A 21,411-nucleotide genomic window follows, 5' to 3' on the forward strand; every position below is an offset into this window, starting at 1 on the left:
CATCTGCTGCAGCTGGTTGAGACGTGAGAGAAAAGCACAGAGAGATGGCAACAAGACACAAGAGTAACGCTTGGCAAGATGGTGAGATCAGTAAGCACAGCCCAAGAACATGCAGTATCTGCCAACAAAGTTAAAGAACCAAGTTAATGGCATGTAATAGTGATACAGTGTATAACAGTGTCTCATTATCATGGTCTGCCACAATCTTTTTTTTGCCAGGGTTTACAGCAAAGGTTTTCCAGCAAAATGTGTTGTAACCAGTTGATCTGTACAAGGTACTTTTTATGCTGCAGGTCGGTATAGGTGATATATTGGAGTTACACTGAAGGGGGGAAATTATTGGGTTTATTAACTTGTGTATTAACTTTCCAACAATGTATTTTAGCTTACCACGAAGATACAAAAATGCAAAGTAACATTCAGAACAGCCACCCACTTCCTTGGGCCTGAGTTCAGTTAAGATGGTGAACTGAAAACTGAAAGCCAGTGTCAGTGATGGCGTGGGGTTGTATTCGTGCATATGGTGTGAAAAACGTCTGTCCCACTATTATGGCTATTAGTGCTTTGAACATATTCTGACATTCAGGCGAAACCTTTTTGTAGAAGAAGACTTTAAAACAGCTTGTACCCAAGATCTTTTGTAGGATGATGTTAAAAGAAGAAGATGTGATGCAACATAAGAGTAAATGTTGCACTTTTTCTGAATCTGATTGCTGACATGAAATACAAATTCAATTAATTTAATTAAAAACAAAAGAAAGAAAAAGAAAGAACTCAGTTTCAGCTTTTCTGTAATTTACATGATTTTTAAACTGGTGCGTTCTGTTGCCAGAAAACCTTGACAGATATGACTGTATGTGTTTGTATGGCTAAATAACCCCAAAGAATGTGAGAAAATGTGGTCTTTGGGAGAACCAGCCATGTCATTTGTTATGACTAATCCTTTTATGGTAATATTTTAAAAAAGATATCTTAATGTTATTGCTATCTGGGTCACATTTTTTAAGTGGAATGGAATGGAAATACTAGTCATGATCCCTAGATATGATTCCTTTGAAAAGTACACTTCTTTTGACTAACTTTGTACACACTGTAACCACTCTATGTAAACTGACCGTTTCGTACTGATTTGTTTTCCAAATTTCCCGTTTCCCAGCAGGCTTGGGCTATAACTTACAGATCTGTATACAAGAGGAAAGACAGGAGTGTGGCTTGTTTCCTTACCAGTCTTATTCTGTTGAAGTTATTTCACCACCGGTCCCCACACCCCCAGCTGTGTTTGAAGACTTCTCAGTGCTGAATAAAGTTTTTTTTTTTCTTTTTTTTCCGTGAAAGACAACTCTATCTAAAAAACGTAGGGTTACATTTCCGTCACTAGGGACATTTTGATATGACAAACCGCACAGCTGGAGAAAAGGAAAAAAAAGTCATGTGAATATTATTTCAATAACTAAACCATGTGCTGTGTACAAGCACTGTTTTTACTTTCATGACACGATGTAATGAGGTTTAGATTAAATCCTATGGAAAGTGCCAAACCTCTTCATAAAATTTTCAGCTTCCAATGAGTCAACTAAACAGATTTCATAGAGCTATTAATCTCTCATATATGTTCCCCCGCTGATGAAAAGAGCTTTGAGGGTTCAGATGATGCATCTGTTTTATTGCGACAGGCTCTCTGTCTTCACTACAAACAGGTCCCGCCACCCAGAGAGCTGGTGAGAATGATAAAGGCTGATGACAGGTCAACTGGTGCATGATATTGGATTCCTGTGTGGGTGAGTGTGTGTGTGTGTGTGTGTCGTTGTATCTAACAGCAAGAACAGCCTGTTGGATGTGAGTGTAATACGATACGGACTGGAGGAAGCTGAAAAAACAAATGTAAATGAAAACAGGACAACAGGAATCCAGTGTGCGGTATCAGTCTCGTTTACGCGCATGTTCTTCGTTGCAGTTTAGCGTTCTTTGATATGCCCCACCCACTCCTGTGTTATCTTGGATTTTTGAATAATTACTGCTTTCTTGCAGTTTTTCTTTTCTGTGGAATTTCTGGTTTAGTTTTCATCTAAACATACTAATTAATAACATATTTAGCTTTCCTCAACAGATTAATTGGTTTCATTTTATGTATTAATGAATTAACAACTTCATAAAGATGCAGTAAAGCCATGTTTATATCTGTAAGGCCCTTTTGAATTTGCTATTTAAGGGTTTCTGACATGTGGTTCTTTTTGACCCCTTTTTTAAAATTATTACACAGACTAGCTTAAATTGCAGTATGTGCCATTACTGCCTTGTTCTCTGTTTCAAGAGAGTGAGAGGAATTTTCTCTGCTGGCATCGACATGGATGTTCACCATGAATTATTGCATGGTACCATGATGTCATTGCTATAGTTTGAGCCCTGGGGTGATTTTAATAGCAAGAGGCTTAATTTAACTAAAAATAATGAGGAAACGGTCTTTGAATGAAAAAAGAAAAAGTTGGGTGGGCATTTTGGTCTTGTGTATCATGCAGAACAGTGGAAGCTCTGTTCAAGCCCTTGGTCTATGAGACCATGACCAATGCATAATGATGCATTTATTTATTTATTTTTTCATTTTTGGTTCTTTTTTTTTCTTCCTCTTTCTCTGAGGGGGTAGGGCTGTGGGAGGTACATATGCATGGCCGGTTGTGGTGCGGTTTTGGCTTACATATGTTATTCATGTTCAAACATTGTGGTCATCTCAATCCATATTCATGCTTTTAAAAAGGCTGTCTGTATGCATGGAAGTATAGTATCCCCTATCATGTTGCCTCCTATAGCAACCACAGGCGGGGAGATTCGATTACGTGTGCTCAGTCTGCACTATGTGTGAATGTTTGTGCGTCTATATGGAAGGATGCCGTGTACACAAGGGCCCCTCTTATAGTTATTATAGTGTTTAGCAGGTCTCCCTCAGACATTCTCAGGGGAACCAACCTCTGTTTGAGTGGATCCTCTGCCAGACCCTTTCAGCACTTGCTCTGGTCTGGTGTCATCACTGGCCCTGGCCTGGTTTCATCAACATGGCTAGCCCTTTGATTGTGAAGAAAAGTAGAGAGAGAAAGAGATTGATATGAAGATAAATAGAGTTGTCCCCTGGCCTTATGCATTTCTTCTTTTTCTCCCCCACTCAGCTCACTGTCTCTCTGGAGCAATTGTTCTTCTGTTCTTGAATGTTTTATGTTAATGAGCTTTCACGTTGGTTGAAAGATTTTAATTTTTATGTCTCTTGTTGTTTAATGTCATGTAGATTTGACACCTTTTGTACCCACATAGATATTTTCTAAACTTCATATCCCAAAACAACCTTCAATGTTCCACTTTCTCTCTTTGCCGTTTCTCCTCCCAAATATTTTATACATCGTCCCAACACACTAATACTGTTGAGTGTAATGCATATGGATAGCAAGACGAAAATCCTGCATGTTGATAGAAAGGAAAATATTAGTCCAGCATTGACACAGTGTTTATTGTGTGTGTGTGTGTGTGTGTGTGTGTGTGTTTGTGTGTAGGTGTGTGCGTTTTTGTTACATCTTAACAGGCTTTTTCCGCGTCCACCAACCTTGTCGAGACCAGTAGTTCTCATGGGGGCCAAAGCCTGGTCCTAATGAAGGGGTTAGGGTTTGGGTGAGGCTGTCCACAGTGAAATGTCAGTGCAACTTGACAAGAATAGCTGTGCTGACCTTGGAAGTGAAGACAGTTTTGGAAAGTGAGGGCGTTTTGACTGGTTGTCCCTTTTGGACAGACCTTCTGGCCTTTGAGACAAAGGCTGGTTTAGGCTTAAGAGTTTTTTAGAGTTGAGGTTAGAATTAGGCATATTTTACGGCCAAGGTAGGAGTTTGAATTGGTCCTTTTGTTGTCATGGTTACAGTTAGGCTAGGGTAGTTAGCTAAATAGACAAACAGATGTGTGCATCTGATTATCACTGTGCATGTCAAACAGTTACCTTTTCTAACCTTCTTAACAAAACAGTGATACCAAGTGTGCTACACATCTTTTTTAAAATGATGAGACACATCATCAGTGATGTTGAGGTTATTGTGTCTTTTAAAATTAGTCACCTTCTCCTAGGTGACCCAGGGAGGTATAGGCCCTGACTTCTACCCCAACTCCAAATTAGATATCTTAATAGTCACATGGTGGCTTCAGTCACAGGTCTGAGTGATACACAAATGGCTGAGCGTGTTGAAGACTAAGTATACTGCAAAATCCCTTACTTTCCACCTCTACAAGTTCACAGTGCATCTCACAGCTTCACTTACCTTTAACTGTTCCCCCGTTGCTGCATGTGTTTCCTCTCGTTTTCTTTTTCTGTGCTCTCTTCCCAGGTGAATTTTAGTATAATTAGTTGCTTGGAGGGCTCAGACATGATTAAAATGTCTATCTGGAGTGATGCTAACACATTCTGGTCTGGAAACTTTAGTTGCCTGCCTAAATCAACTTGCAGCTGCTGAGCTGAGGCCACGTAGAGGAGGGCTGACATTGTCAATAAGCGCTTTCAATTAAAACGGGTTATTATGTCTGGTGACACTTTGGTGTAAGATCAGCCCTTAATACTGATGGAAACTTGTCCACAGGTTTTGATATAGAAATCTAGAAAGGGTTGAAAGTTGGCATCTTTTGTACTCTTTCTTAACAAGTAGATTTTCTAATCCAAACCAGGAAGCTTTGCTTATTTTAGAAAGTTTTATATTTACCGTTTGAACTGCTTTTTTTGTCATGTCAACAGTCCAAGCCAAATATATTCCATTAAAAAAACAAATAACAAAATCAGGACTTCTTACTGCTAAACACACATAATAGTGCGATGTGCCAAAGCAAAGATATACTCATGATTCTAGGGGGAAAAGGGGGAAAAGGGGGAAAAGGTGTTCCAGCAGGTCTATTGGAAGACCTCTGATTACATCGGCTGCATGCCAGTCAGTTTGCTCATCTATTTTACATACAGTATATTCCTTTGCGAGACACATCTGTAGGATTCAGTGTAAGTATTCCAGGTGAGTGCTTGTGTGTGCAGCAGCTCAGAGATCCATGCAGATAACTCTTCACGTCTACGTTCATGTTCCTGCTTTAGTGTGTGTGATCTTGATAGATCTGTGATGAGGCCACCAATGCCTTTCATCCTAATGGATTCCAGCTGACCAATCACAGTGCAGAGACACGGCTGCAGATAAGCCCATCGTAGCTGGGGAGGTTCTGGTAAACTGCCTGTGATAGGCCTCCCTGTATCCCCCTCTGTTCCTATCAGCAATCAGCCAGGGTTAATGGTGAGAGCCTGAAGCTGGCTGATTGGAGCCAGGCTACACATCAGTCAAGACAACCCCAGCATTGGGCCATATGTCAGCCCCCAGCTATTCCAGTCCATCTTTTGCCTGACCACAAATACATACTTCAGTTCAAGTAATCAAATGTGTTTGATGATTCTCCAACTCAATGAAGAGCTCAAATCTGACTGTATCATGATGATGACACGCTATAACTCAAGCTGACCTGTTTCAACCAAAGTTGCTGGCAGTCCAGTATTAGTGTTTCATAATTCAGCATCTAAGACAGGCACTTAAAATTAATGCCTAATACTATCAGGAGAAAGTGGGTCAAACTTTGACCACCGAACTTGGAGTTGAATTATACGACTGTACACTGTATTTCACTTGTCTGACCAGATGACTGTAAAGTGGGCCTGGGTCAGAAGCCACAGGTGGAGACAGCTGCTGTGGTCCCTGCAGGGTGGCCAGTCTTTCTTTCTTTCTTTCTTCCTTCCTTTCTTTCTTTCTTTCTGATCAAAGGACGGCCATTGCCTCCCTCCAAAGTGAAGAAAAAGAAAAGATTTAATACTAATGGTGCTGGGAGCAGAGGACTAAAGCATCAGGGTAATTACCCAGCAATCATTGCAGCATTCCGCAGCTGAGGGGGGCAGAGATAGGGTCTTGAGTCTAAAGATCATGGACGTGGATCAACTTGGCCGACACACACAGACACATTCACGTACGGCCTAGCTTGCACAAGTGCAATCTGTCTTCATTGAACCACTCTGGGTCTGCAGGAGTCTCTCCCTGCTCATTTTGCTATTTGGTCAACCAGAATAAATCAGTGGGAAAACAATGCTTGCTTCGTCTTTTTGTCTGCATCTCCGTCATTCCTTTTGTCTGCAGGTCGATGGGTGTTGTATCTCTACACGTGTGTGGGTTCGTGTCTAATTGGTATGTATGAATGCACGTGAAAGGTTTCTGAGTGAATGACTTTCTGGAAGAATGCGTGGAGAGAGGGGGAGGACGTCTACTTGTCAAATGTGTAAATGTTATATGTAGCCCCCATCGCCTGACCCCAGCCCAACATTCGTGATAATAATCACAATCTGATTGTGTGCCTGTATTCCTCAGAGGCTGGAACTGTATGTTCAGAATAAGCCACATGTTACAATGAATGTCCAGAACTATACAAGTGGATATGATTTCCTGCTTCTTTGGGTATGTATTCAAATCAAAGTGTCTTTGCACAAGGTCTACACAAACAGTAGACCTGGTATATTTGGCTACTTGAATATTCTTAACTATAAATGTTGCCATTGTTTAGATGCATCTGTTACTTTGCGTCAGTGTCAATGTCGAAACAATCTAAAGAGGTCTTTTGCAAATGTAGTTCAGATAGGCTGCGTGTTATATTCTGCAGAACAAGCCTCTCTACTTTTAGCCAACAAGCAAAGTTAAAATAACTGTAAACCATTGCCTTTTATCCATCTCACAGCTGCCCTCATTTGTTCCCAAGATCTTATCTGAAATTACTCAGACCCCTATTATAATTTTGTATGCACGCACTTTTTTTTCCCCAATTGGTAGGTTGAGGTGGTGGGAGGTTAAATATTCAATTCCTAACGTTTTTTTGTTGTTGTTTTTTCCCCCCTCTAACTGTTTTTTGAATTATAAGCTCTAGTGAAGCAGAAACGCTTACGCTTTGGCTACTTTATTATACGTGTTTTACTCTGGAGACTGTTGTTCAGTGTTGCCTCTTTGTCCAAATTCTTTTTTTTCGACCTATTTAACATAATATGTGACCAGAAAATTTGTGGGTGTTCTGCTTTAATCTAGTTCATGTATTGAGGTCATTTTATGCTCATTTAGAGGTTCCCAATTTTATTTAGTGCCTATGCTTTAACAGAAGCCCTTTCTTTCATGTTCAGAAAACATATTTTTTTCTCTCTCATGCTGTTCATTAATGCAGCGCCTTCTGTGTGCAACACAGTTTCAGCTCCTGTCCCTTCAAGCCCCCGCTCCCTCTGAAAAGCCCAATTTGCTGTTATTGGTCAGCTGGTCTGGTGGAAAAAAAAGAAATGGGTAAAAGAAAACATACTTTTGTTACCACAGCTTCTGTGAGTATAGGCATATCTCTTTAAGAACTTTCTGTAAGGAAAGAAAAAAAAGGAGGTTGAACCAGAATTGGACTCCTGCATACACCCCTTTATGTTTTCATGCATTTCCAAAATTACTTGCAGTATGATCAGCTACTCTTTTTTTTCATATGTAGATTTTACAAAAAATTTGCAGTTAAAATACAGGTATCCACACACACCCTTTGTTTATTGGTTGGACAATGTCTCCCACCCCATGCATGAAGCTGTTGCAGAAGTGGAGAGCTCATTCAGTGACAGACCGCTGCATGCTAGGTGCACAGACGAGCGTTATCGCAGGTCCTTTCTCCCAGCAGCTGTTTGACTGTTGGACTTTATTCTTTACTTTTTTGAGAAACTGCATGCTCCATCTGCCTGTCACTTTGCTGCTGGAACACTTGAATTTCCCAAATGAGGGACAGTAAATGATATTCCTATCTTCTATCTATCTTCTAAAATATAATGTGACCTCTTAAATGACCTCATACAATGAGAGTTGCTTGCTTGTAAAAATATATAAGAAAGTAGCCTTGAATTATAAGGTTTTTTTTAATGTATTCTGTATTCTTGCTTGCCTGTGAGCACAAAGTGAATGTCTGTCTACTTTTGTGTATGTTTACGTGCCTTTGTGGCTGCATGCAAATGAGAGCATATGTTTCTCTAAAGAACACAGAGCACCTTTGTATTTCTGAGCAGTCACTGGTGGTAAGAAGCAGAATGAATGTTGGGGTAATGGTGAGGAAGCTTCTCTAAGAGTTACAATCCGTAGTCGTAATCGTAGTGAAACCCGTAGAGAATTCTGTCTCTTTCGCTTGCTTCCAGTTGCATTTCAGCTGGGGGGTTTTTACTGTCCTTTTTTTCTTGGCTCTGCCTGTTTGTCTGCCTCTGCATGCTCCTTTTTGGTCTCATGGCATTGCACTGACACAAAGTCACATGCAAGCACACAGTAGCAGAACACGTTTGTGCAATTAGCTAAGCTCTCTTCTGCAGCCAAGTGTTGGACAACACATCAAAAGAGCTAAAAAAAAATCTGTTTGCATTATTTTATTAAGTAGTAACAACATTGTTTAACAGCTGTTTTTCTTGTTTCTCTGTAATAACTTTACTTTTGTGGCCATTAATTTCTAATAAATTTGGAATTAAATATATAAGTGTTATTCTTCTGGTCACGAATGCAAGGTTGGAAAAGAATATTATATATAGTTTCCCTCTAAAGCCTAGGCGGGCAAAATATACCTCTTTATACACATAGACAGTGTCATTTGCTCTCTTTGATGTGCAGCAGTACATTAATGAAATTAAAAATAAATGACTTCAATTTTTCCTCATTAAGCAAAGTGTGCGTGATTTCAGAACCTGAGCATCACACTTCCCTTAATTCGTCTCTGGGGCACCACTCGTCTTGTGACTTCATTGTGCTTTGCCGTTACGGTCGATAACCAATAATGAATCTTCAAGCAGAGCTGGAATGTTGTCCGAGGGGCATATGGGAAAGGTGCTGAAGGTCTCTGTGTCATGTTGGCATTCACATTCCCAGCCATACACCTCAGTACTGGTGAATCTGCTGGGGAAACTGTTAGTGAATGGTGGTAATTTCCTTTTCTGCATTGTTGATGCTTCCTGGTATTGCTGCCAAAAGTAAAACGAAACAGTGTTTTGAGTGTTCGTGGATTTCCAGGTTGTGTAGTTAAAATCTGAAGCCAGAGAAGACATTATGTCCTTTGTGTCACCCTGCTCTGTAAAGTGAGGATAAACAAGATAACAGACTGTATATACACACTTCAAAGAACTTTGAGGAAATTAATCAACTTAGTGGTAATTAATCTATTTTGCAGAGATCACACAGTTGAAAACAAATCCCTAACATTAAATCTAAATGATCCATTCCAAATGAAACAGGGAACTGTCAAATAATAGGCTTATGACAGCATATTACCACATGGAGGCGCCAACATACACATTATCAGTCTTTCCAGTTTGCCAGTTTTGTCCATGTTGTTGCATTTCATAGACAGAGATGGGGGGTGATGGTGGGACATGGGTTAAATGAAGTGCAAACACACCCACCTCACACTGAAAAGGTCACCGTGTTCCCTGTTCTTCATGACATAGACTGTGTTTCTCTTTGAAGAGCCATGTCTGAGTGCTCAGAAGCAGGAAGGAGCCCTTTATTAATCCAGGAATCAACAGCCTTTGATGGCTGGAGATGGGAACAATATGCGTGCACACACATTTGAGCATACGCTACCATGGCTGCGTGTGATTGCGGAGTGCTTGACGTAGCAGTATGATATTTCCAGCATGTAGATGTCCGTACTGTTTCTGTTTAACGGTGACCTAGATTTCTCTAGAGAAATACGCGTACAGTTACTGCATGTTGTTCACTTTGCTTTTATTGCCGCTCTATGTTTTTGCTTGTGTGTGTGTGTGTTTGAGCATATGAAAGCATGCGCGCATAGATGTCAGCGCCAGGATCTTTGGGTTTTACAGTTGTCGCCGTCATATTTTCAGAGGCGATGACAAGTAAGTTGCCTTTCAGAAAATGCACCCAATTATTGTTTGGTATTTTTATTGGTACAAAAGCGTTTTAAAAATACAAATGATTGTATTTTTATGGTGGTCACACTCCACCCTGGTCTCCTTTGTGTTCTGGAGAAATGATTCCTCTGGCAGCCGCAGAGTTCTAGTTCTTAGTTGGATGGACGACAGACGGGTCAACCGGGTTTGTGGTTCTGCTCCGGAACAAGCTGCTTTTAGATTACCATTTTTTGCCAGAGACACAGAGCCTGATACTTCTTTCCCATTACATTAGAACTCAGCTTGTGTTAATTATATTTAACAGACTACAACTGTAATGCAAAAACACGGTTCCCAGCGGATTTGCAAGAACATCGAACAAATGGAATAAAGTGCTTTGCTGTGTTTCATGTTTTTTAGCTGCGTGTTTGAACTCCAGCTATCAATAGCATCTTCAGAGTCAAGGTCAGTGATAGGTAACTCTACATCAGCACTCCCACTTTTAATGAGAACCTATTCCTGCAATATCAGCTTTTTGATAAACAGTATGGCTGTAAAAAACAGAGCGCCATGTGTGTGGGAGATGACTGAGACAGACGTCATTTCTCAAGAGGACACACACTTACTGAATAAGAGAGTCCACATCGCAGTGCCTGGTCTGGAAGATGGCTGTTGTAGGTGGTCCGCTTCGATGGGGAGGTGTGTTTGGTTGGAGAGTGGTATGACATATGCCCAATAGTTCAGTGATAAAAGGCTTCAGTATGTGTGTGTGTGTGCGTGCATGTGCGTGTGCATGCACGTGTGTGTGCGTGAAAGAGAGAGAAAGAGAGATGCGGGAGTTTAGTTTGAGGTCGCCTCATACACAGGGAGATAAAATGAGCGACTGCTGTTCTCATCATAACAACCGAGCTACTGGAAGAGAGGCCCCCTCTCTCCCGAAAAGGCACACAGCTGCCCTGCTTCTCGCCTGTCCACACAAGACATTTCTCCTAAGAGTGCGCGATTGAAGTTTGAGAATTCTGATAGAATTCCTTGCCCTCTTTCCCATATCCGCGATTCGCTCGGCTTATTTTGATCCGCTGGTATAAGGTTTAAGTTGCCTCTAACGTTTTTCTGCACAATTTAACAGCGGGCCAAGCGACGAGGCTAAATATTTCATCGAGCGGTTGTTATTTTGTAGGACCAGGCCAAAGCAAACTTAAGACTGGTGAAGAATGTAATCATTTATCTAAGGACCAGGGGTGACACGCTCAATTTGGCCTAAAATAGGGCTCTATGTAGCCCACAGGGACAGGGAGCGAGGGTGTGCATGAGTGCATGTGTACTGTATATTTTGGTGTGTGCGTTTGGCCAACTGAGTCCCTACAACCAGAGGCCACAAAGTTGGTTTTCATGTATTTCCTCCTTTATTTCTTGCATTGTGTTACAGTGTTAAGTCTCGAATAATCTGTCAGCCTTGACTAAGAATTGTGCGTTTGTTGCTTTGACTTGCGTGCACCTACATCCCAGTTAAGTGAAGTAAATAAAAGTACTTCTTTGGTCCATTCATTTCAAATGAGAGAAACATGAAAGAATGAATGGAGCAACCCATATACCCCTCCCTTCTTTCTCACAGTGTCCATCCTAAAATACCATCAAACACACCCATGGCAATCATGAATTACTGGGAACTTTATCTAAGTCTGGTAGTGTGAAGCTTTCCCATCATTCCCTGAAGGCTTTAATGTTTCTATCGGTCGTGGACTAACCTACCAGAGCCTTTAGCTTGGTTGTGTAATGACTGTTATTAACCTATCAAGATCTGCCGAGGGGTCTTGGCTGCTTTTTTCCAGCCCCTTCTACCGCTTTCCCTCAAATGCCAAAACCAAGATGGCTCCCTTAAATCCTCACTCTTGCCCTCCAGGGAGCAGAAAACACCAAAGTCTAGTCTAATTGGATTCATTTGTAAAATAGCTGCAGAGATTTGAACATTATCTATCTATGTACCCATGACTGGAATGCAACTTCTTCTCCCAAATGGACTTTTTTTTTACCCTGCCACTTTTGCAGTAAAATTGTGGTCTCTTGGTGGCCCGGAGTGCTTTTTAAAAATTGGAATCTCATGTTCATTAAATAACGAATCCCTTTTGTTGTACAATGGTTAGGGTTAGGCTTACAAGCCCTGATCTGAGAATGGATCACTTGGGTCAATTGTGTTATTAATTCATTGCAGCAGTGAGGGAATGGGACACTTTGTCTGTTGAAAAAAAAAAAAACTACTAAAGAAGAAGAACTTTTTGACTTAATACTTTTTGTCATGATAATTATATTAATCCAGAATTCAAGGGAATATCAGATGTGCTTGTACAAGTCGCTGTCACCATATTAACATGCATTATCACCAGATGTAATGTCCCTTTGAAACTAATTTTTAGACCTCTGGAGTCTCATTGCATGGCACTGTATCCTGCTCCAGCTGCATCTGTTAGTGTTTTGTTTTGGTACAGCTCAGAGCGTTTTGTGTTTGTGTGCTTTTGTGTGTGTGCGTCCGTGTTTTTGTTCTGTTTTGCAGATGTTCATCAGATAAAGGCAGCTGAACACCACAACTGACTATTACACCACCACTTTAGCAACATGAGGTTAACCGCAAAAAGGCAGATGTCCTGCAAGTCAATGGACTGAATTAACTCTTAGTATAAAACTACTAAACTGATAAAGCGGATGTCGTTAATGCCACACTGTCTGTTGGACATAGATTCAAGGAATGGGAGTTGCTGTCCACTGTACTCTCTGGAGATTTTGCTTCTTGCTGTCATGTGAGCACCACAGTTGATCCATGGTGCAGATCTCTCATTACACCACACGTCACTTTCCCCCCCAATCTTCTATTTTTCAATTTTTGTGAGCCCATGTTAATTACAGCCTCAATTTCCTGTTCCTAGGTGACAGGAATGGTACACAGTGGTCTTCTGCCATCGTGGACAGTCTGCTTGAAGGAGATGCTCTTTTGCATACTTTGGTTGTAACGAGTGATTATTTGAGTTATTTTGCTTTCTTGTCAGCTGGAAGCAGCCTGTCCATTCTTCTTTGACCTCTGGCGTCAACAAAGAATTTATGCCCAGGGGACTGCAATTCACTGCCTATTTTCTCTCTTTCAGATAATTCTCTGTAAACCCTAGAGATGGCTGGGTGGGAAAATCCCAGTAGATCAGCAGTTTCTCAAATACTCACACCAGTCTGCCTGGCACCAAAAACAATGCTAAGTTGGAAGTCACTAAAATCAACTTCCCGATTCTGAGCATCAGAATGGGGTTGCCTTGACCATGCCTATATGCCTTAATGCAATGAGTTTCTGCCATGCAATTGGCTTAGATATTTGTGTTAATAAGGTGAACAGTTATAGCTAATAAAGTGACTGAGGGTGGATTTCACAAAACAGTACAAATGACAGTACAAATACAGCAACAGCAGCAACAGAAAGATACACTATTATAATTGCATAAATAGGTGTATTTACACTACTCCAGATGTAAAAATTGATTTTTAAGTTTTACTGATGATAAAAATTACAACAAATTTTGACAGTGCTTTCCGATAGTGGGTCAGACCCTGTAAGAGCTCAGGACACACAGAATACAGCAAGAAACTGTAGAAATGACAGGAAACCATCTGCAACACTTGTTCTACACACGGTAATATAAAGAAAAAAAAATAAAGATATTTTATTTGATACAAGTGACAAGAAACACAAGAGCTGTGGTCCAGTAGATTAAAACATAGAATAATATAAGTATTCCACAGCCACAGAGAAGTGCACTGGTGTTTTTACTGTTTCAATACATCCTTTGCACAGACATACAATAAATGTATTTACTTGCTGTGCATCCATCTATAATTCTTGTGATGCAAACAGCTGTATCGAGGCTTTCACTGCTGCTTGTCTCTGAGACGTCACATCAGAATGGACGACAAAACTGCAAGAAAATGCAGTCAGAAGCTCTACACACTACTCAGTGTTTTGATTCCTCTTCTAGATGGGTCATCAGGGGCCAAAAAGTATTTATGCGGTTCATGGGTACAAACAATCTCCGGTTGTAAGACTTCAAGTTGGTTACAACTGGGTAAAAATGCTACTTAACTTTCCAAGTTTGGTCTAAACTTTTGTGTGACTCCATCAGTCATGATGAATATTTTCTGTTTGTTTAACAACAATATTCCACTGATGTGATTTTGTTGGTTTCACTCTCATTGTTCTTTCTCCCCAGATTGAGAACCTGTTGGAACAGTTAAAGGACAAAGACAAACAGGTGGCTGGATTGAGGGAAAGGGTTCAGGGCCTTCAAACCGACTCCAGCAACACAGATACGGCTCTGGCTACACTGGAAGAAGCTTTATCAGAAAAGGTAGGAGTGATGGGGAAAAGCACTGTAAGTATCAAAAAAAAGAAAAGGTGAAAATCATTCTGTTAGTCAACACTCAAGGATTGAGTTTCAGAGAGATGTTGTCCTGTTTGTTGCTGGATGGATGGAAGATGTAAAGGAAAAAACATCTTGAAAAATGTGAAACTCGAACACCGCTGGTTGGTGTGGAATAATGTGGAAAGTTTTACCCTTTCAGGCATGCTAGTCTTTCAGGAAGCTAGGATATGGCTTATGGTTTAATTAATTTGCATGCTTTACTGTGACTCACAGCCATAATTTAATGACATAAAATCCTAATTTATAGACTTAGGACCACATCTAGTGTGGTCTATCTGTATGTAGTAAGGGAGAGAATGAGGTACTGGTAGAGGGGAAGTCTATGGTGAACATAGACAGAGGATTAGTCCATGTCTGTAACTGGGCCGGATGTAGGGAGGGAATGATGTATAGAATAAGGAGGATAAAGGTTTCAAATGTAAGAGGAATGGAGCGATGGAAAAGTTGAGTGGCAGAAGAGGCACTGCCCCGATGGTAGAGGTGGCCTTAGAATTAATAGGGGGAGAGGTCAAGGAATGCAAGGGTGAAGGCAGAATGAAAAATGTTAGTTTCAATAAGGAAAGGAAAAAAAACAGTGCTGGGCAAATACATGCAAAGATTAGGGCTGGAATAGAAATGCAATAACAGATAACAAAGCTATGCACAGAGAAATCAAACAACCATAAATGTGGCATACTGTGCACATGCCATGTGATGTAAAGTCTCAGTGGGATGTAATCAGTACTTGCTGAGTGTTATTTTAATATTGGTTTTGTATGTGACTCTTTTCTGTGGTGTATCCTCAGTTTCTCTCCTCCTCTTCTCTTTAATCTTTCTATCACAATCAAGGCCTTCAGATAAAATAAGAAAGGAAAACTGTGCGAACAAATAAACACAATAATTGGGCCAAATGAAGATCTGTAATGCTCCAACTTAAGACTCAGATTTGTGTATACAATAACACAATGAATAAAGCAGTTAATTAAGACAGTATTGCATGTGTCTACATGAATAGGAGGATACAGTGTAGACATAATCATTGCGCTTAACAGCTGCCATGTGATCCAAGGTCAACCAAACAGACTTACTCCACATGGGTAAATAGATGAGCTGGATGTTAGTTGTAAACACTTATTGTTTGTTGTTTTTTTGGAAACATGAGAGAACAGCTGGTCACCATAGAGCCTCACCTCACCAGTACAGAGCAAGACTGCTGCCACTCACAGTAAAAGAAAAATCACCTTGCTGGCCGATGTGCTTCTTTTGAAACCCCATTGAGTTAACATTCTTCCAGGGCAAAGACGTTACTGTAAAGAAGCTGAGAAACTGAAGCAAATTGTTGCATTGAATAATGGTGTTATTTTTCTTGTCTACACAAATCTTTAGTGATTTGTTTATGGATTTGCAGTCATGGTTTAATGGTGCCAGCGATCTTTAACTGCAGACCCGCTTCAACAAAGAATGAATTTGATGTGAATTGCTTTACACAGCATCGCCATGGAGATGTCATATCCTAGTCTAGCAATATATACATTCTGTGTTGAAGTGACTGGCTTGATTTCAGAGGGACTCCATCTTTCCTAGCTTTGTTGCATGTTTAAAGTTGTTGCTAGCTCACATGTGTTGTTACTATAGGCTAAAAAATTATCATCTTGGCGCTGGAGGCTAAAAAATGGTTCCCATTTACATGTTTGTTTGCACAGCAGGCTTAAAGATCGATACGGGTTTACATTTCGTTGGCACTGGCTGCTGGTTAAGAGTTCACAGTTAGGACAGTTGTGAATGTCCAGCTGTACTGCACTGTTATGCAGTGGATGCCACATTTGTACCTCTGCCATTGAACATTTGAGCCTTTGCATTTGTTGTTATATATTTCTCTTGGCTTGCAAGAGCAACATTTCGAGTCCTGCATGGGGTTGTACAGATTTCAAAGAGTTTTAGCTCGTATAGTAAGTGTCGCTGTGGAATTATTTTTCAGGCAGTCTGTTTAGACACTGATAATGTGAAAACCAGCCTAAGTGGAATCAAATACAGGAGTGTTTGACTTCCTTTTCTTCTCTCTGTATGTGTTCTTGTTTATCTCTGTTATTTCCTTGATTGTTATTTAATTGAACTATATCCTTTGATTGTATCCATTCAATCAAGAATGGTTTACAGTAAGCTCACAGCATTTTGTCTGTTAATAGATTAGAAGTTGGTTAATGAGGGCTTCAGTGTATTCGCAGCGCACAGACCGACACAGCACAGACCGACACAGCACATAGATGTTTTCACTTAAAATGGTTTTTTAGCACCTAAATTTGTTTTCGTTGCACATGGACTTTGAAATGAATAGCATAATGGCACAATAAACTGTAAATCCCTCTTCTGCGCCGGCCCATTTGTTTACCCAGAAACCACTTCTGATGCAGACTACATATTATTCAGCTGTGATGAGGAGAATGTTGGCAAGCTTTTCAGACTTTGTGGTCAACACAGGGCGTGTGTAATGTGTTTACGAGCACGAGTGTGTGTCTTGCTGATCACAAACTCTGTCACAAACCTGCTCTTGGAGCCAGTCACTAGCCACACTGCTGTGGTTCTAATTAACAGGCTGGGGCATTGTGCCCATGCTGAGCACTGCTCTTTAGAGTATGTATGTGTGCTTGTCTATGATGTCATATGTGTGTTTTCTGTTGTTTATTCGTGCAGTACACTTGGGCCTCATAGAGCCAGATTTATTATGATACCCTGGTGTCTTTCTCTAACCCCCAGACATCCTAGAGATATTTCATAAAGTGGGCAGAGCTCAGGACCTGTTAGCCAAGCAGTCTCTCTCACTGTTTCTGTCTCCCTTGCCCTCTCCGTACTGTGCCAGGGCTAGTTAGTGAATGTATTTGTCCAATTACCCAGGACTTTAAAGTTGCCAATCATGCGGTGATGCCACGTCGTAAAGTCTCATTGCTGAGCTGTGCTCTGTGCCCAAATAAACACCTGAATAAACACCTTGGTAATCATTTCAGTCCACACCTAAACACGCACACATTCACTTTAACACGCACTTACTACGCACACCTTGCTCAACCTCCCATGTTGTGGACTTGGTTTAAGGCCAATGCCCAAAGCTGTTGTCCTGCTGTCCAACGTGATTAGAGAATGGAGAAAATGATGTTTGAAACATTCCAGCTCGGTTTATCAGCAGGCGGTGTGGAGTCGTTAGAGAGTGATCTACAATACTGTCTAATTCGCTCACAATAAATCTGTCTGTCCCTCAGCCCTTCTCTTCCTTCCTCCTTCTCTTTCTGTTCTACTTGGCTCCGATCCCTTTATGTCACTGCTATTATTTATAGCAGTATTATTTATGATGGGCATTTATGAGTTTGTCTTTGGCCACACTTTGTAAAGAATGTTGGTGATCCTATTCGGTAAGATACTGCCTATAATGATAGGAAAAAATTATAATCGCACAGGGCTGGTAAACTTTTGCACAATGGATGGAAAACAGATTTATTTCATGTCATTTCTGCTTCATGTAATGAACATACTTTTGTGCAGATTTTTTGCCTTATTCCTACTCTTACTTGCCAAATCAATTTTGATTTTACCTTCTTATGCCTTCTTACTTTCTCAGGAGCGAGTGATTGAAAACCTACGGGAACAAAAGGACCGGGAGGACAGGGTTCGGCTGGAGGAGCTGGAGCAGCTGAGAAAGGAGAACCACGAATTAAAAGACAAACTATCAGTCATGCAACCCCAGAAACAGCCTCAGAACCAGCCCGGTAACCCCAGCCCATCCCAGAACCAGAGGCCAGATGGAGAGGTCAGTATGGACTCCAGTATTAAATCTATTGAACTGATGTTTAGATAATAGAAAATACAAATGTGTGTGTAGTATGCATGGCTGCTACATTTTGCTCAAAAATGGTTTTGCAGTCATTGAATACAGGCACTGTGAACACACAAGAGAGGTGGTCTGTTATGTGTGTGGACTGCAGACATACAACCATCAGTACAACCACTATATGTTTGTTGTGCTTGTAATATGCTTCCTGTACCTTGTACTTACTATGCTAACATTTACAATAAGAGTAATTCCACATTATTACCTCCTCGTGAGCATCAACAATATAGTTAGCAACTTCCTAGCAGAGGGCCTGCCTGCACTTTGTTCCACGGGATAAAAGGATGAATTAAGAGAGAGTGATTTATGGATCTGAAAGATCCTGTATCCCTGTGTGGGTGCCAAGTCGAAGGCCTTGCAATCTTTTTTCTCTCCTTCTTTCTTCTCCTAGGCTTACAAGCCAGGACAGAGCCCTGTCCTGCCAGAATTTATGAGAATGTTTTCTTTTATACTCATAATAAGCGTACACACATCTCATTCCTGTGAAATGATATCTTCTTGAATGTTGATGCCGCACCACATGAAAGTGGCAGCAGCTCAATAACTTTTTGTAGCAAACAGATTCGCACTGTGGCAGAAGTGCTGCCATAATTAGACTATTTTGTGTACTCCACAGCAATCAAATCTGTTATGTAAACTTAGAGATTCTTCAAAAAGACAGATGACGGTTGTGTACCTGTATACATGCGTGTGTCTCTGTCGACCTGTCCCTGCATGCCAGCGCAAAAACAACTGTCGATACGTCTGCTGTTTGTGTCTGCGTGCATTTAAATGTGATGATGTTGTTGATCCTATAGTGCTGTGGCAAAGGACAGGCTATGCTATAAGTATTTGGAAGGTCAGTGGTAAATTAAGTTGGCGCTTGATTAGATTCTGATCAAACTGATCTACCACTCCTTCATGATTCCTTCAGCGCAGAGACTTCTGCTGACTGCTGCTTCTACTTAACAAATTCTAGGTATCGTAAAAGCTGTGCTCTAAGGTTTTTTATGGCAAATTTATCAAATTGCAACAACATTCAATTAACAATTTAAATCCAGTGTTAAACTCTACACTTTGTTGTGTCAGTTCTTGTGTTTTTCCCAATTAGCCATGCTCTGACTCAGTCAAATCAGTGGAAAGTTTTTTATGGCAGCTAGCTTTCCCTGTCTAGTTTGAATGCACTAATAAAAGCTGGGCGTTTGTATTGAATATTTCGTCATTGTATGCTTAAAATTTGAATAAAAGTTGAATACTACTAGGTCCAGTAATTGGAGATTGGACTGCCAAGGCCTCTGCCTTTGCCACCCAGTCCACATACCACAGAACTTGATAGACCCTTCTGTGTTATGTGGGTCTGGTGGTGGGTCCACAGGAGGGCTGGCCTGAAGGGCTAAGGTTTGACCACCAGATTCTCGCTGATAAGCTAGTCCCCCAACTTCCGTGGGCCTAACTCCAGAGTAGGGCACTGGTAACCCACTGGGAGGAGGCTCCAGGGCAGACGCAGTGCACGCTCAGTTCACTCAGCTGGCTTGATGTCACTCTATAAGTGATGGAGGAGGTGGTCAGAGAGAGGGAGGTCTGGGCTTCTCTGCTTACACTGATAGTCAGATCCAGCAGAAAAAGGATGGATGGGTGGATGAATGGAGGGATAGATGGAGCAATGGATTGATCAATGGATGAGTGTACTAAGTGCAATAAAATGGTTTTGTGATTCCTCCATTAAAAAGAAAAAAACTTTGTCTGATTTCAGTTCCCCTTCATGGTTGTCTCCTTATGTGCTACTGGGAAACCCAGGTCTGACCAGTTGGTTGTGACCAGTTGCAATTTCACTATGCACAGGGAGCAAACATAAACTTCTGTGTGAAACTGGCCCACCTTCAATCAAGGATCATCACTTCTTATGACTGCTGGGTCTTTGGTTAACCCCAAACCCCAGAGATTGTGTTCTTCAGGAGCCTGAGCAGTCGACAGGTGCACATGGGGATAACCTTGAAGCCAATAGTGCCAAATTTAAATTTGTTTTTGCTTCTAATAGGTGGAGTCACAAAGATTTTGATGGGTTTTTATTTTTGTTAATATACACATCCTTCACATGCTGTACAATAAATGCTTTGAAATGGTTACATCATTTTATTTGAGCCCACATTTAACACCTGACAAACACCAATACCTTCAAAGATGGACAAATATTTTTTTTCTTGTTGGACAAATATGATTTACCTCTCAAGCAGCTGTAGAGTTTGTGTTTGTCATCAGGTCATGTACACACAGTGGTCCACTGACAGTATCTGCAGATGTTGGTATTATTGACTCAGTCAAGCTGTTAGCGGAGCTTTTTATCGTGACCTCAGGGCTCTGTTGGCTTAAGTGCATCCTCATCCTCTTCCCATAAAACAGTATTTGTTGATTCCAAGCTTATTAAAGGACTTCTGGAACTAAACACCAGCTCTTCAAAGGAAAGAACCTCGGGGAAGGCAGTGACCTTTTCAGAGCGGGCTGGCTAAAATCTTCAAGGCAGCACCACACCTTAAAAGACTTGACTCTTATTCAAAAGACACTTTTTTCTTTTCAGACCAGGCAAATGTCATATGCTCTCATGTTTTTGATTATAAAACAGAGATGAGACTAATCAAAAATTGACATATGTGTAATGAGACTGAATACAGTCATGTCAAGTGTATAAAAAGTCACTTTTTTTTTCTTTTTATCCTACGCAGACCAGGTGTTTAAAAACTCAGTATAGAGTCTGGTGGCTACACATATTTAACATATTTTGAAATATTTACACCCAAGAGACATTTCCAGGAATGATAATAATAATTTGACTGTATATGTAATTGTATCTTTTCTGGCCTTTCCCCTCTCATAATATTACAAATTCCTTTTGGACCTACCATCCTCTCAGCCACTGGTTTCCACACTTGTCTGTGTGTTCTAGTGAAAGAACATAGCATGCTCTGGTCCACTTAGGCCTAATGCATTTTGGGCTAGCAAAGATGTGGATTGATGTATATGAATGAGTGTTTACAGCTTCATGTAGCAGCAATGAGGGAAGGACGAGCCCTTGCAAAGATCCTTCATAGTCAGTACGAGCATAGTGACAAGTCATGAGCTTTATGTAACGTCATAGGCTTATGTGGACCTGAGAATATTCTCAGTGTATGTGTGAGAGAGCATGTGTGTGTGTT

The 21,411-nt window shown here is 40.8% G+C and overlaps 1 protein-coding gene across 12 annotated transcripts in view; it reads left to right on the top strand.

Annotated features, from left to right (window-relative positions):
* Positions 1-21,411, top strand: part of LOC100695931 (ELKS/RAB6-interacting/CAST family member 2-like) — a 155,025-nt gene that overhangs the window by 41,841 nt on the left and 91,773 nt on the right. For all 12 annotated transcript variants that reach the window (XR_001224690.2, XR_003215694.1, XM_005477984.2 and 9 more), the window contains 2 exons: positions 14,170-14,307; positions 17,972-18,160. Coding sequence is in view for 10 of the 12 variants with exons in the window: in XM_005477984.2 (XP_005478041.1) it covers positions 14,170-14,307; positions 17,972-18,160 (327 nt within the window). In the remaining 2 variants the exon portion in view is untranslated. The remainder of the gene's footprint in view (positions 1-14,169; positions 14,308-17,971; positions 18,161-21,411) is intronic.

Source organism: Oreochromis niloticus, linkage group LG20 (genome assembly GCF_001858045.2).
Source record: "Oreochromis niloticus isolate F11D_XX linkage group LG20, O_niloticus_UMD_NMBU, whole genome shotgun sequence".
In the NCBI taxonomy this organism is placed as follows: domain Eukaryota; kingdom Metazoa; phylum Chordata; class Actinopteri; order Cichliformes; family Cichlidae; genus Oreochromis; species Oreochromis niloticus.